Source organism: Cheilinus undulatus, linkage group 15 (assembly GCF_018320785.1).
Source record: "Cheilinus undulatus linkage group 15, ASM1832078v1, whole genome shotgun sequence".
NCBI lineage: Eukaryota > Metazoa > Chordata > Actinopteri > Labriformes > Labridae > Cheilinus > Cheilinus undulatus.
Window position 1 is genome coordinate 33965494 of NC_054879.1, and position 15456 is coordinate 33980949.

The 15456-nt window shown below is 38.0% G+C and overlaps 2 protein-coding genes across 6 annotated transcripts in view; one reads left to right on the top strand and one right to left on the bottom strand.

Annotated features, from left to right (window-relative positions):
• acod1 (aconitate decarboxylase 1) overlaps positions 1-15456 on the top strand; it is a 40059-nt gene that overhangs the window by 23228 nt on the left and 1375 nt on the right. For 4 of the 5 annotated variants that reach the window (XM_041806853.1, XM_041806851.1, XM_041806855.1 and 1 more), the window contains 3 exons: positions 9805-9966; positions 12434-12523; positions 12616-12815. In XM_041806853.1, coding sequence (XP_041662787.1) covers positions 9805-9966; positions 12434-12523; positions 12616-12815 — 452 coding nt within the window. Of the gene's footprint in view, positions 1-9467; positions 9620-9804; positions 9967-12433; positions 12524-12615; positions 12816-15456 lie in introns of those variants that run through there. The other variant, XM_041806854.1, reaches the window with a different exon arrangement.
• kctd12.1 (potassium channel tetramerisation domain containing 12.1) lies at positions 312-5190 on the bottom strand. Its single transcript, XM_041806856.1, has one exon. The coding sequence runs from the start codon at positions 4638-4640 to the stop codon at positions 3768-3770; it is 873 nt and encodes a 290-aa protein (XP_041662790.1). The 5' UTR covers positions 4641-5190; the 3' UTR covers positions 312-3767.

Here is a 15456-nt window from a genome sequence, read left to right on the forward strand (position 1 = left end):
CTCCCATTAATAAATTGATTCCTCCACTGTGCATGTATACTGGGAAAGAAACAGTTGTCTAATTAAATGGCTTTATTGAGCTATAAGCATATACTTGTAGGCATGTAAACACACTGGTTACCTCCTCTCTATATGGCCTCAGTGGATGAAGGATCAAACCAGTGACCCTGAATGAAACTACTTTTATTTTGTTTTAGAGGAATGTTACCATATAATCCAGCTCTGGTTCCACACTAGCTGCTCTCATACAGAGGTGCACCAATCAACTCTGATCCATTCATCCAGCGTCTCTGGCAGGCCGGACGCTCCTATTGGCGTGCAGCTGCCGGTCCCTTTCATTATTTACACTTGAAATGATAATGACATCATGTGTGCACAGCTGCACTATTTGCATCCATGCAGCGTGCAGGCTGCTGAATTTGTGTCACAAAACAGATCCTCGTGCAGTATTTACATGCAAACTATATTTGGATGTGAGGTTTTTCCTGCTCGTGTGGTTTAATGAGAGGGAGAAGTTGAAGAGAAAATAAATGTAAAGTCTCGAAAGTTGCAGTTTTTTAGAAGGGTTTTGCAAAGTCAGAGCCAAGGAAGTTCACGGTTGAGATTTTGCCTCTCGTGTTTGTATCTTCTTCTGGGTTAAAACAGTGTGACAGATTTCATTGAGCTGGCAGGCTCACTGCCACGACAGGCTGCGGTTCCTGGGTAGGGCATCTCTCTTTGATTCCCCTCAGAGCAAAGTTTAAAAGGTTGGAGGGCAATGAATGCATGTGTTTTTGTTTTTCTGTAATGCAGATGTTACAAAAAAAGATAGGATGATTGGCAAAGTGGGCTGAGAATAACCCAAGGATAAGATTTTATTTCATGTGAGCAGATTTAACACAAACAACTCTACCAAGCAAGCACGAACACTTACAGTCATGTCAGTGATAGAGGTGCTAAAGAGCCTATTATTAGAGAGTACAAAACTGGTGACCAAGCAAGCCTAGAAGTTACAATGGCACTGAATATTAATGCTGCCTGGCTGTTCTTGGATGGTGATCAGTTCACGCAGCACTGAGTCAGAAATGACGGAAACACTGACATGCACTTCTGTAAGATGGAGATGGAGGCTTTTTGTTTGTACTTTCTCAGAATGGGTGTGTGTTGACTCAAAACATCACTCTGGTAACAAGAGCTGCAATGATAGTTTTCATTTAACTAGTCCATCTCCTGTAATAGTTTAAAAATATATCCAAGATATTGATGGAACAACACTCATGGCTGACATTTTTCTAGTTTTGAATATTATTCTCTGCTAGTGCCATATTTTTGTTTGTAATTGCCCTAGTGATAATTTACCTGAAATTATGGATGGGGTGTGATATTCAAATATTCAAACAATCATTAGTTGATGAAAATTTAAAGTTGTCATGCAAATTTGACCTCACCTTCTTTTTTTTTTCAATTATTTTTACAGCACCCGGTATTAATGAGGGACTATGACCAGAAAGTGGTTTTAGTGTTTCTGTTTGATAACCACCATTCAATAGTAAAAGAAGAAGAAAGCAATAGTGTCAGGTGGAACATCTGTAGCATAAACGTCTGTTAGGATGCTATGAAACTAACATCTCTGAAGAAATGAACCATTGAACTAGGGATGCACAATATTGGGCTTTTGCCGATATTATTATGATATTATCAGCCTGTATTGGCTGATATTTACAGCCAATAATGGCGGATATTAACAGCTAATATAAGCGAAAAAGGCTGATTATTAGCAGCCAAAATAGGCTGATATTTACAGCTGATAAAGGCTGGTATATAGAGCAAGTATAGGCTAATAATAACGGCTGATGTAGGCTTGAATAGGTGGGATATTTAAAGCCAATATTGGCTGGTATTAACAGCCAATAGAGGCTGATATTTTAGGCCAATATAGGCTAATATATAGAGCTGATATCGACAAATATTTACTGCCAATAAAAGCTGATGTATACAGCCAGTATAGGCTAATATTAACAGTGGCTATAGGCTGAAATAGGGTACTACTTACAGCCAAACTAGGCCAATATTACCAGCCAAAATAGGCTGATATATAAAGCAAGTATAGGCTAATATTAACAGCCAATAGAGGCTGATATTTACAGCTGATAAAGGCTGATATATACAGCAAGTATAGGCTAATATTAACAGGCGATAGAGGCTGATATTTAGAGCTGATAAAGGCTAATATTTACAGCCAATAAAAGCTGATATATACAGCCAGTATAGGCTGATATTAATAGCCAATATAGGCTTGTATTTATAGCCAATAAACACTGATATATAGAGCCAGTATAGGCTAATATTAACAGCTGATATAGGCTGAAATAGACTAATGTTTACAGCCAAAATAGGCTGAAATCTACAGCCAATATTGGCTGATTCATGAGCCAATACAGGCTGATACCTACAGCTGATATATGCAGATATTTTCAGCAGATATAGGCTGATAAATACAGCCGATATAAGCTGATATTTACAGTCGATATAGGCTCATTACAGCTAAAATAGGCGGATACATACAACCTATATTGGCTGATATGAAAAGCCGATATTGGCTGATATATACAGCAGATATAGCCGAATATTTACGTCCAACATAGGCTGATATTTAGAACCAATAAAGACTAATGTTTACAGCTGATCATGGCTAATATTTACAGCCTGTGTAGGCTTTTATTTATAGCTGATATAGCACAATAATTAAAGCTGATACAGGCTTATATCAATAACCAATATAGCCTGATATTAACAACTGATACAGGCCAATATCTTCAAATGATATAGGCAAAACTGTAAACTGACATATTGGTTGTAATTATTCACTTTAAACAGTAATGTCCGCTTACAATATTGTGACAATAATATTGTGCATCCCTACATAAAAATCCACATTGTGAGGTAAATAATTGATTAAAAAACTATACATTATCATGTAAAACATATAAAATTAAAATCACCATGATCATTCAATAGTAAGTCCTTTAGCTCATTCGGGTCAGTTAGATAATGCGTTAGCATCCAGGTAACAGAAAATGAGCCGCAACAGCTTGGATTTTTTTTTTTTTTTTTCAAATCACTGCTACTGACTTTGGAATAATGACTCAGTTGAAATGCACATCCCTACCAGAGTCATATTATTGTATGGCCTATTGGTAATAGAAGCAGATTGGTGCAATGGCTTGGAATACATCAATTTCCAAAATTGCAACAACTTTTAAAGTTAGAAGATTAACTGAGTTTGTAAAAGGCTGGTTGCCTTTTTTTAGGTCTGACAGAGGACAATTTCTGTCAACTTTCTCAACAATGTTACTGTTTAGAACTACTCGCATGTTCTACTTGTTGCAGTCTGTGGAAGTAAATGGAAAGTTTGGGACAGGTGGTGTACCAAAAGAACAGTTTAAAGATATCAAACTGCATTTGTGAAACTCTAATTAACAACATGCAAGTGATATTTCATATTCTCAATGGTTAATTGACCATGAAATAATAGGTGCAGCCCTAGTTCTCACTTTGAACACCATGTTGTAGGATCTTGACATGAAAAGCTGTCAGTCTGTTGTAAAATCTAAAGGGGCATTTTGAGTTGAACCACAGATTTTGCTAGTTAGCTATTCTCAGAATAATGGAGCAGTATTTATCAGCCACTCACTCTGACAAACCATTCACAACAGCAAAAGCAACACTTTGAGAGACATTTCCATCTACATCTTGAAATGTCTATGTACACCAACACAACATGTTAACTATTCCCGGCAGAAGACGTACTCGGTGTAGCTCGTCCATATTTTGTCCTCGCTTGGGTCGTTGCTGGTGTAGGCGCAGGTGCCTGTGGAGCTGCAGGCCACCATGTGAAATCCCGCCTCTGTCAGCTTGTCAAACGCCTGCTCTAGAAAATTATACTTGAGATAATATCGGGATGTGTATCTCTCCGGAGGCCTGTCCGGGTCTCTGCTCTCGTTCAGGGTTTCTCCAAACACTTCTTTGGCCAGAGACGTCTTCCCGCACACGGTGATGCGCGCCACTCTCCTGAACTTTGCGTCGGTTTGGATGTCTCTGCCGATGGTGTACGAGCCGCGGTATCCTATCGTGATGTAGCCTGACTTTCTGGAGTCCAGAGACGGGGAGCGCATGGCCCCGCTGGAGCTGACCGTCATGGTGCGTAAAGTCTCCATGGCGCTGGAGGAGCCGCACTGCTGCGCGCCTTCCTCCGTGTCGCTCTGGTTGATCTCCTCGCTGATTGAATTGTCCTTACTCACGCGCGGGCTGAGACGTTTGGCGAGATCCCGCAGCTGGAAAAAGTCAGCCTCCCTCTGCAGACGACTTTTCTCTGGGAAATAGTCTGGTAGCACCAGGTTCAGGTCCCGGAGGTAATCTAGGATGTAGCGAAACAAGAAGCCGTCTCTATCCAAGAAGAAGCGCCCTTTGCTGTCTCTCGCCAACTCCTTTGGGGACTTCTTACTGAACATGTTCCACAGCAGAGAGTCCTGCACTGCGATGAGAGTTTTGTGCCTCGTGACATAAACCTGTCCGCCGACATTTAGCTCAATAATCTCTGAAAACGGAGAGCAAGAGTCCCCGCAGGTGGACCCTCCGAGCTCCGTGTCAGCCAGTGCCATCTTCTCTGAGCCGCTGCAATGATGTGAGATCAGTGGAAACACTGAGCCAGTCAGTGGCAGCGGCTTGTTTATGAAGCCTGGGCTCACCACGTGCGTGAGTGCGCGTGCATGGACGGGGGGTATTGAATGCTAAATTAACCATAACATGACTGTGTTACCAAAATACAGGCAAGTGATCCTCTGTGTGCAAACTTACTCTCTCGCTCGCTTTATTGAGGTGTGTGTTTGCATGTGTGTGTGCGTGCTCGAGAAAGAGAGGGAGAGCAAATTTATAGTTCCCTATTGGACTATGTAGGTAAGCAAGCACCTACATCTGATTATGTTTCGTTGAATTTCTCCTCCTTGTTTGGCTCAAACATAAATGCATTCTTCACCCTGATGTTTACTTAATTCATGAAATAAATGTGGTTTTTTTTCCAGAAATACAACAGGACCTTTCAAAACCAGGAACCACACTGTTGGACTGAGTCAGAAAAGCCTTAAAATGAAGCAATTGTTGGAAAATATGGAAAGAGTGACACCCATTGCAGCTGGAATGGAAATGCAGCCCTCTATCAAGTGCATACGCACTCACATCTGCACACATACACTCACACTGAGAGTCTTAACCCTCAAACAGCCCTTTGAAGAAGCAAGGACTGTCAAAAATGCTCCCTCTCTGGGTTTAAAATTCAAATTGGGACAGGCTCAGAAATACAAGAGCAGAAACTCTCAGACATACTCGTTTCTATCAACTGCATGGCAGTCACTGCCTGAAGACTTACCAAGAATAAACAATACGAGTCTAATCTCTATGAGCAGATATCTGCATATGAATACTAGGGACAGTGGTAGCCAATGAGTTACAAGGCTGCCTGTGTTTACCCTCTCTTTGTATTCCACACCAAACTTGATGCTGAAATGAAATGGTAAACCTTAAGTGGTCCACAAATAGAGCTGAAAATAGAAGTTTGAGAGAGCAGATTTCAGTGACCTTTGAGAAAAGGGACAAAAAACAGGTTGTTTAGTTATAAGATTTAAGTTTAAATACAAGCACCAGTTTAAAAAAAACACCCTGAGAAGCATAAATGAAACTGATAACACCAGCTACTGATACAGCTGCTGATAAAATATATATCTTCACCTGGGTTTTAAGTTTTTCTTTTTCAAGTAAAGAATTGACATGCTACTAAAATTTTAAACCTTGAAAATAGTACCAAATATCAGACTATAGCAGCTAAGTCTCAACTTAAAGCCTGTGAGGGCTACGTAGACGGACTAATTGACTGATTGACATGCTCACCGTGGCACCGATCCTGAACGTCTTGTGAAATAAGAGAGTCGGAAGATTATTTGTAATCCAAAAATGGTCTTTGATGCTCTTCACATGCAAGATTCCAATAAATCTTTAAACTCCCATTTAAAGATTCAAAATTATCACTCCGTGTCTCCCGGCGTGGCGGTCAAAAAACTGTATGTGCTTCTCCATCTTGCAACACCTGACACCTCAAAGAAGGTTCCTACCTAAAAGTGATCTACCTGTACCCAACGGTAAAATTAGCCTAAATCAAACACAAATATAGGTCTATATCAGATGTAAATATTGGCCTATATTGGCTGTAAATGTTGGCCTATATCGGCTGTGAATATAAGCCAATATCAGCTGTAAAAATCAGCCTGTATCTATTGTAAATGCTGGCCTATATAAGCCATAAATATCCACCTTTATGTGCAGTGACCATTTGCTGATATAAGCTGTATATACAGGCCTACATCAGCTGTAAATATCAGCCTATACCAGCAAAACATCGTCCTATATTGACTGTAAGTATAGTCGTATAATGGCTGTAAGTATTGGCCTATATCAGCTGTAAATATTGGCCTTTATTGGCTGTAGATATCAGTCATACTCATGAGGACAGAATTATTAGCCCCACTCTGAAAATTTCATTGATTTAAACATATTTCTCGCTTTTTCAAACATCCTAGTTTTCTCTTGGATGCTGAAATTATTTTACTTTGCACACAGAAATGAAAATATTCCACAAAAACCAGGGTCAAAATTAATAGCCCCCCTGGTGCTAATAGTCAATAGTGTCTCATTTTAGCTGGATAACAGCCTGCAGTCGTTTGTTGTAGTTTTCAACAAGTCGCTGACACGTCTTCTGAGGAATCCCAGCCCATTCCTCTTTGGCCAATCTCTCAAGCTCCTCTTCACTTGATGGCCTTCTGGCATGGGCCTTCGTCTTCAGTTCACCCCACAGATTTTCAATGGGATTTAAGTCAGGGCTTTGTGCAGACCACTCAATAATGCTCACTTTGGTCTTCTGAAGGAAATTCTTCACCAGGAGCCATGTATGTTTTGGGTCGTTATCGTGTTGGAAGACATAGCGACCACCCAGACCCAGTTTTGTTGCTGACTACTTCAGGTTTTCCTGCAAAATCTCCATATTTTTTTCTTTCTTCATGGTCCCTTCCTCCTTGACAAGGTTTCCAGTTTCAGATGCTCTGAAGCATCCCCACAGTATAATACTCCCACTACCATGTTTCACTGTTGGGACGGTGTTCTTTGGGTGATATGCCTCTCCCTTCTTTTTCCAAACATCACCAACGTCTCTGTGGCCAAAAAGCTCTAGTTTAGTTTTATTTGACCAAAGGACATGCTTCCAGTATTCATAATCCTTCTCCAGGTTGTCCTTAGCACACTTCAGTCTGGTTTGAAGGTGTCTCTTCAGCAAGAGGGGAGTTTTCTTGGTCTGCAACATTGCAGCCCATTCCTGTGCAGGACTAGTAATTGTCTTCTTTGAGACTACAATTCCTGACTCCTCCACCAGTGTTTTGGCAGTTGTTCTGGGGTCTTTAGACACATCTCTCACTAGTTTTGTTTCCATGGTCTTTGAAATCTTTCTCGTCCTACCTCTGTCAGGTTTGCTCTGGACTGTGTGGCTCTCATTGAATTTCTTGATTATACTTCTCACTCCAGTTCTTGACACTTGGAAATGCTGTGATAACTTTGTAGATCCTTCTTCTGCTTTGTGAGCATCAACAATTCTTTTTCTCAAGTCTAAACTGATTTCTTTTGGGTTTGGCATGGTGTCCTCTCAAGTGACAACCCTTTCTGAAGCTTTTATACTGTGTGTAAAGTGGGAAATAACCCTGGTTTTAACTTGATTTTACAAGCTGTAAGCATTGCCAAGTTAAAACACATTGCACAACAGTGGTTTTTGCTATGGCTCAGTCAGGTCAGTTCTTGAAGGGAGCTAATAATATTGACCTTGGTCTTTTTTGCCTTTTCTGAAAAAAGTTCTGTTATGTGCAAATAAAAATAATGTATGTCTTCACAAGATAACTAGTAAATGCTATGTTGAAAATTCCTTGCTCTGTTAAAGAAACACTTGGGAAAATCTTGATTAAAAAAAACTAAAAAATTTCACAGGGGGGCTAATAATTTTGTCCTAAACTGTATGTACAATAATGTTTGTGGAGATTTTGGCAGGACTAACATACCTTCAGCAGCTGAAGTCCTTTTTTCTCATTCTTAAACTGTATTTGTGTTCTAAGGATGGAAGTTTGAAGTAGTGAGATTGAGTAGCAACATTTCATTAGCGAGATTGGTATTGCTCAAATTGATTTTTAAATATCAGCATATCAGATGTTGGCAAAAATATTCAATTTCAGACATCTCTACATTTTAATACCACTGCAACAACAAATAACAGCCCCAGGAAGCAAATAATGGGTAATTTGTTTTTTATAATTATACAAAACTGAGTCCTACAATTTGCCACGGTCTAAATCGCACAAATACACACAATGGTTTGTTTACTTCAAGACCAAAGTCAGAGACCCTGGAGAAAAGAGACGAAAAAAGTTTTTGTTATAATTTCAGTGGTTTTTTAATTCTGTAATTATAACTTTGCTCTTTTATTTGATTATATAGATCCGTTAAAACACAAGAGATGAGACAGATATGAGATTTTTTAGCCTGATGCCAATACCTGTAACCAATAATGTGGCTGATAAAATGATTTTATAGCTGACTGGTGGAGTTTGCCAGCAACCTTTGATGCATTCAATCCTTTGATGCACATCTATCACAGGAAAGGTTGTTTTAAAAGTTCTTTAGTCTTTGATCCTATCTATATTTACTATGACTAAGACTCACAGGGAATCGAAAGTATTGAAAACTATCAACGTAAAAACAAATTTGACAGCCTTGGCATGAATATGACTGTGGCAGTACACTGAAGGATTATCTTACCCTATAATAATTTTTTTTTTTAATAAAATTTCTATTTCTTAAACACTTGACTCAGCTCTAAAACTCAGCCACCTGTGCTGCAGGCAGTTTCGACCGTATAGTAAGCAATGATTACAGTCACAATGGAAAACTTTATATTAGATAAAATTGTATTAAACACTATCAGTAGTTCATATATGTCAATGATCTGTCCAGTACTGACAGTTAGAAACCTCAAATTTCCAGTGTTTTTTCATCACTGTTAAAAAGACATGCTAAATGTCTTCAGATTTGCCTTTTCCAACAAGCTGCTGATGCAGAATAATCACAAGCTTGTAAACTCCCTGCTGAGGTCAGAGAGGGTGTTTCTTCTCACACATTTGACATGTGATTGAAAATGAGTGTTTGGTTTGTGACTCCAGATATCCAAGGTTTCTCATAAAGAAACTGGAAGTGAAAGAAATTCAAAGACAAGCAGCAAAGGATCTCAATGTTTTGGTTATGTGCTGCTTAACTTGCCTTGCAATGGTTTGTTTACATGAAAAAATAGACGTGCTGGCGTCGGAAAGATTAGGAACAAAAAAATCTAGGTAGGGTCCAGTCATAGTGAAAGTTCCTACTTCTCATCACAAAGCCTTTTTGGCCACACTGGAAATTTTGTGGGACAGCCTACAGACATTGGTGATACCTATAAAAGACATCTGAGCTGGGATGTTTTGTTATTTGGAGACTTTGCTGAGCTTTAACGATGCTGCGTAAGGTATCCCTGCCTTTTTTCATGCCAGCATTTTATATTAAATAATAGATTCTTACTTTTTTCCTGGATATGATCCAGTTTAAGACTCTTGGAGGAGAGTATTCCAAAGTTTTAAAACAAACAGTAGCAGAGTATTTCTTATTGTGTGTACATATTTTAAACTGATGAGCTGTGTTTCATTTTTGCAGGGTATCACAGAGAGCTTCGGAGCTGCCGTCCACTCACTCACCACCTCTCATCTGACAGACGTGGTGATTCACAGGAGCAAAAGGATGATGCTGGACACTCTGGGCGTCGGGCTGTTAGGGACCAGGACAGCTGTGTTCAACACGGCTCTCAAGTACAGCCAGGTATGGTTATCTTTTCCCAGGCTTATAATACCTTTAAAAATAGTTCTGAAAAGACAAAAATACAAAGAAATCTAAACAATTAAAGAGGAATACAATAGTTTTACCATCGTATTCATAACCATTACACCTAGTTTCGATTGCTTTAATGGTAAGTTTTTAATGTTAGAGTGCCATGAATCAATAAAGAGTTTTGATAAGAAAAAACATTAATGTAATTAGGAAAATTGCAGAAAATGACTAAAACTTTCTTTTTAGTCTTTTTTATCTCCTTCATTAGACTAAATATAAATATCAGTTGATCTTAAAGAATACTTTATTAGAATAATCCAACAGTTAAAGTCTTAAATAATACATAGAACTGCTGTTAAAGTTCCTCTGACCATTCTCATTTGATGAAAGGTGATACACTTGCTGCATTCAGCTCACATTCTGGCATTCCATAAACAAGACAAGACTTGTTTAACTTTAATGGGGTTTTTGAAGATGTGTTGCTGGCTGCTTGTTATTTTTTTTAGAGAGGAAAATTTGCTTTGGTTAGTTGCTGGGATTTTGGACTCTGACAAATCTTCTTTTTAAAGCAAAAATATGAAGACTTAAATGTTTAGAGTGGATTAAAAAATGACAACTTCATAACACCCCAGCAGTGCCATAGAGTGATTAGCTCCATGCCATTGGACATTGATGAAGTAATTTTTGCAAAAGAAGCTCCAACCAAGCACTGGGTGTATGAATGAGCATAACCTTTCAGGAGGTTGACATTTCTTTATGATAAATCATTTTTTTGACTGATGTTTTGCGATATTCTAATAATTTGATTAAGTGGATTTTTGACTGTTGTGAGCTATAAGCTGTAACATTCAAGATTAAAACAAAAAAGTCTTAAAATGTTTCACTTGATATTAGATAAATCTAATATGTATTAAAGTTTAACTTTTTGAAGCATGTCTCTTAAAAGAAAAACTTTTACATGATATTCTGATTTTTTTTAGATGCTCTTGTATGTCAGCATTCCCAAACCTTTTTCATGCCATGGACTGTTTTATGAAAGATAACATTTTCATAGACTGGCCATGCGTGGGGGATGAATACGCTGAAGTAAAATGATAAAAACAGCATAAAAGCAAAGGGCAGAAAACTGCCCTTCTGTTGCTGTATCTCATTCATGTCTTATGAAATTGTCTTGTGATATACCACAATTATTCTGTGTCATCAGTTGCAAGTTCATTCACCTAAGTTCGTGCCCATAACACAGAACTTCACCCCCAACCCCCCATGCATTGTTGCCTAGTTCGCGTTTGTTTTTCCAGGATGCTTTGCAAGTAGCTCTAAGCATTAACCAGGAAGGTCACTAGTAACAGCTTTTCTCCCTCATTATTTGAAAATCCTCAGTGAAACTAAAATGTTGGTTAACTTTTTAGTAATCACACTGTGATGCTGTTTTCAGTGGGCACTGGTCTCTACTTGTCATCTTTGGTTACTGTTTTGACTTTGAGCCACTTGGTGGCAGAATATAAATACTGTGCATTTAATTCATTAAAATGCAGCCAAGAGGACTTAGAATGTATGTTGTCACTTTGATCTGTTACTTTTAAAAGTTAAAACATGTGTTGCATATTTCAGTGTAAGTTGTTTAATTAGTTATGTTAAGTCAGTCAGACAGGGTAAATAAATGTCATTCACTCTTGCACATACTTCAGGCCCCTGCATTAGTCACTGCCACAGCCAGGCCACCCCAGTCTGAAATAGTCTGGCTTCATCACTGTTCCCATCTCCAAATATGTAACAGTACATAATATGGGATTTTCTATGTTTCCTTTATGTTTCAAATGAATGTATTTCTTGTATTGTGTAAGATGGGAACAAGGTGAGGAAGTCCAGCTATTACTCTGTGTCTGGTCTGTTGGCTGAGAATCACTTCCCTATACTTCGCCTAAATAGTGGAATAGTCGAATGAGTATGTACCCATTTGTAATCAAATCCCCCCTATATTGTCTTATGGAGGTTGTTTGTGTCAAACTAAAATACCAAAGTACTGATTATTGTAAACTCAAGGAAGCAACGTGTACTCTTTTATAAAATGTTACCACACAGATGAGCCAGTCTCAAGCACACAGGGTCTTCTTTAGGACATGCTAATGTCCCACCCATGCCCTATGTGGCCAGAACTTTTCAGCATTTTTTACTGCTTGTTTATGTGTCCTCATTAAATAAAGGCATTTCAACTGTAAATTGTGACTTTCCTTTTACCTTTCTGTTCGTCATACTTTCCTTACAGCAAAGAAAATGCTCCATTAGTATGAAGCAATATTGTGATCTGTTTTTTTCTTTAACATGTTTAAATCATAGATCTGCTTCTTGACAATAAGCTGATGTAATCCTTTGTTTTACTGTGTTCATATGACTTTTGTCAAGAATCCCACCAGCTACATCAACATTTATTACACACTTCTGTATTTATGATCTACAGTCTTTCACGTCTGACGAGAGGAGCAGTGTTTGGGGTAAATCGGAGATCTCTCTTCCTCCTCACTTTGCTGCGTTTGTTAATGGCATCGCGGTAAGCTCAAGCAAAAAAATGATAAATCATAATAAGGAAATATTTATTTTATATACTCCTGTTGTTTACATCGCTCATTATTTCTGCTACAGGTTCACTCCATGGACTTTGATGACACTTGGCACCCTGCTACTCATCCCTCAGGAGCCGTGTTACCAGCCCTGCTTGCCCTGACAGAGACCATGCCCTGCCAGCCCTCTGGTCTGGACCTGCTGCTGGCCTTCAATGTGGGCATCGAGGTTCAGGGCAGACTCATGAGGTTCTCCAAAGAGGCCTACAACATCCCTGAAAGGTGAGTCTTTTATGATACAAGCTCTAAACCATTTATTTGGGAAATTTGGCCCTAATTCTAGACCATACACTAGAAATAACCCAGTATTAATTACCCAAGTAACAAACAGTTCAACACTGACCTCTAGTGGTCAAAGTTGGCTGTATATTTGTGGTAGCCACTCTGGTGCATGTTTATGTTTTACCCTATTTCTACGGACACTCTGTCTCCTTTTATACGTAATGTTGTTAACCATTTTCACAAAAACTTTTTCTTTTAAAGTTCTCCAACAGTAAAAATATATTCAAGAGGAAAACTACAGGAAAACATTTTTTAACTATTTTAACATTTTCAGTAAACCAGTTGGTTTATATAATGTCAATATACAGCAAAATCACCAGTTTAAAAAATCCTATGATATTTGTACGGCAACTAAATCCTGATAAGTTTGAATAATAGTTAATTTTCAGTGTCTTATTTCTACTTAGGCCATTGTGCCTTTTTTCTCCCTATGCATTTACCCATTAACAATCCTTAAATTGACAAAATCCATTTTAAATCACAGGAGAAACACAAAAATTCAAACACTCACATTTGAGTTACTAGAATCAATAATAATATTAATGTGATGACAATAAACTTTATTTGTAATTTGTAATTAATAAAGTAAAAAACAATTAAATAAAGCTAAAAAAAGCACTTGTTAAATTTAGGGCTGATATTAATGTTTGAAGTAACAATTTAGCTGATACCAATGTTGATACTGGATGTGTTTTTTTTCCTGTTTTTAATACTTCTTTTGATGTTACATTCCTAGTATGTTACATTTTCTCTCCCATTTGACTATAAAATTAGATCAGCGTCACCTTCTCTGCCCTGTAAATCATCTCTAATTGGATTCAGCAGCTAGATATATCAGATGCCAGTTTAAAATTGATTTGACACAACAGATAAACATTAATGGCCAATTTATGTAACAGTACTAATTTCGTGAACTTAATCAGTGGCTTAATATGTTAGCCAACTACCTTTTCATGAGGAAGACTAGACTAAGACTAGCTAAAAATAGATCTTTGTTGATAAAAACTCTGATGGAAAGTACGTTTAATTTTCAACAATGAGAAGGCAAGACTGAAATGTTAGCGCCAGACTGCTGAACATTAAACAAGTAACATCACAAGTATTGGTAATATTTTATAGATAATGCATTAATATTTGTTTCTAATTTCCTATTAATGCTGCAATGTAACTAATCAAATTAGTTAAAATAAATAAATAACCTTAACTGAAAGTAAAGACAAAGATGTAAGGACTTAATGACTAAAACTAGACTTTTGGTGTTTTCGTCAACTTAAACTAGACCAAACCTTGTACAAGTGAAAATGACTTTATTTATAAAGCTGCCAAAATTAACACTAGTTTATACACTGGGCTGATTGTGATCAATACCAATGTTAAACCAATGAATCTGTACCTACTGAAACAAAACCCAAACATTCATAAAGGCTCTTGGCTATGATTGCTCTTTGCATTTTTGCACTGGCATTTTAAGAAGTGGATGCATTTTCTAAATAGCTTTTTGGCAATACGTATTAATATACCTTGTTTCTGTTAATGTGAATGATGATTGTTGTCGTTTTATAGCTGAAAAATGGATGAGGAACTTCACAAGGTTTTCCTACTTTTTGGGAAGTTGATGTTGATTTCACATAATGCAGGCATAAAGAACTTATTGTTATCCTCGTAGAAGAATTGCCTAAGTCATATTTAAAGGTTTTCAGAAAAAAAGAAAAAACATATTTTGGCAAAGACAAAGGACTTTTTTTATGACCTCCGCCAAGGAGGTTATGTGATCGGCAGGGTTTGTTAGTTTGTTTGTTTGTTAGCAACATAACTCAAAAAGTCATGGACGGATTTTGACTAAGGAAGAACTGATTAGATTTTGGGAGTGATCCGAATCACTGTCTGGATCCAGGAATTTTTTTTAAAGGGTTCTTTACTATTGGGAGATAGGGCTAATGGCGGAGGTCTGCGCTCTCCGAGTGCTATTCTAGTTCATACTGTAACAGTAGGTTCTACCAGATGTGTGAACAAGTTTCTTAAGAAAGAAAAGCTAGAAAAAAGGACTACATAACAAAAAAGTAACTTAATAAATAATAATTAATAGATGACTTTGGCATATATTGATTATGGACTTTCAGAAGCACTCTGATTGGCCGAGGATAAGGCACAATGAATTAGCAAGGTTAGGAGAGTAGAGTTGGGCAGATATCACAGTTTGGCCAAGAAATTACTTAGCCAGTTATGCTAGTAGGCTAACAATATGAAGGACATGAGAATGCCAGTATTTCGGAAAGAGCCAACTAAAAATTGATTAAAAGAGGACACTTTGAGGGCTGGTGACCTAGTGGTTGTGTCCATGCATTCCTTGGAGAGACTGGTTTCCTTTTGCTCCTGTCTTGCATGCCATCCCCCACTCTCTTTCACTAGTTTCAGACTTTATCCGCTGCCTGGATTAAGGCATAACAGGCCAAAAACAAATCTAAAATAAGGGACGCCGAGTTCGCTTGTGTGAGATTTACAGGCAGGAAGTTCCACAGAGGCTCGGTCACCTTCTGTGACCATTCGAGATTTAGAGACCAATAGTAGGCTAGTGAACGTT

Coding starts and splice junctions, on each gene's coding strand:
- kctd12.1 (XM_041806856.1), bottom strand. CDS start 4,640: ATGGCACTGGCTGACACGGAGCTCGGAGGGTCCACCTGCGGGGACTCT.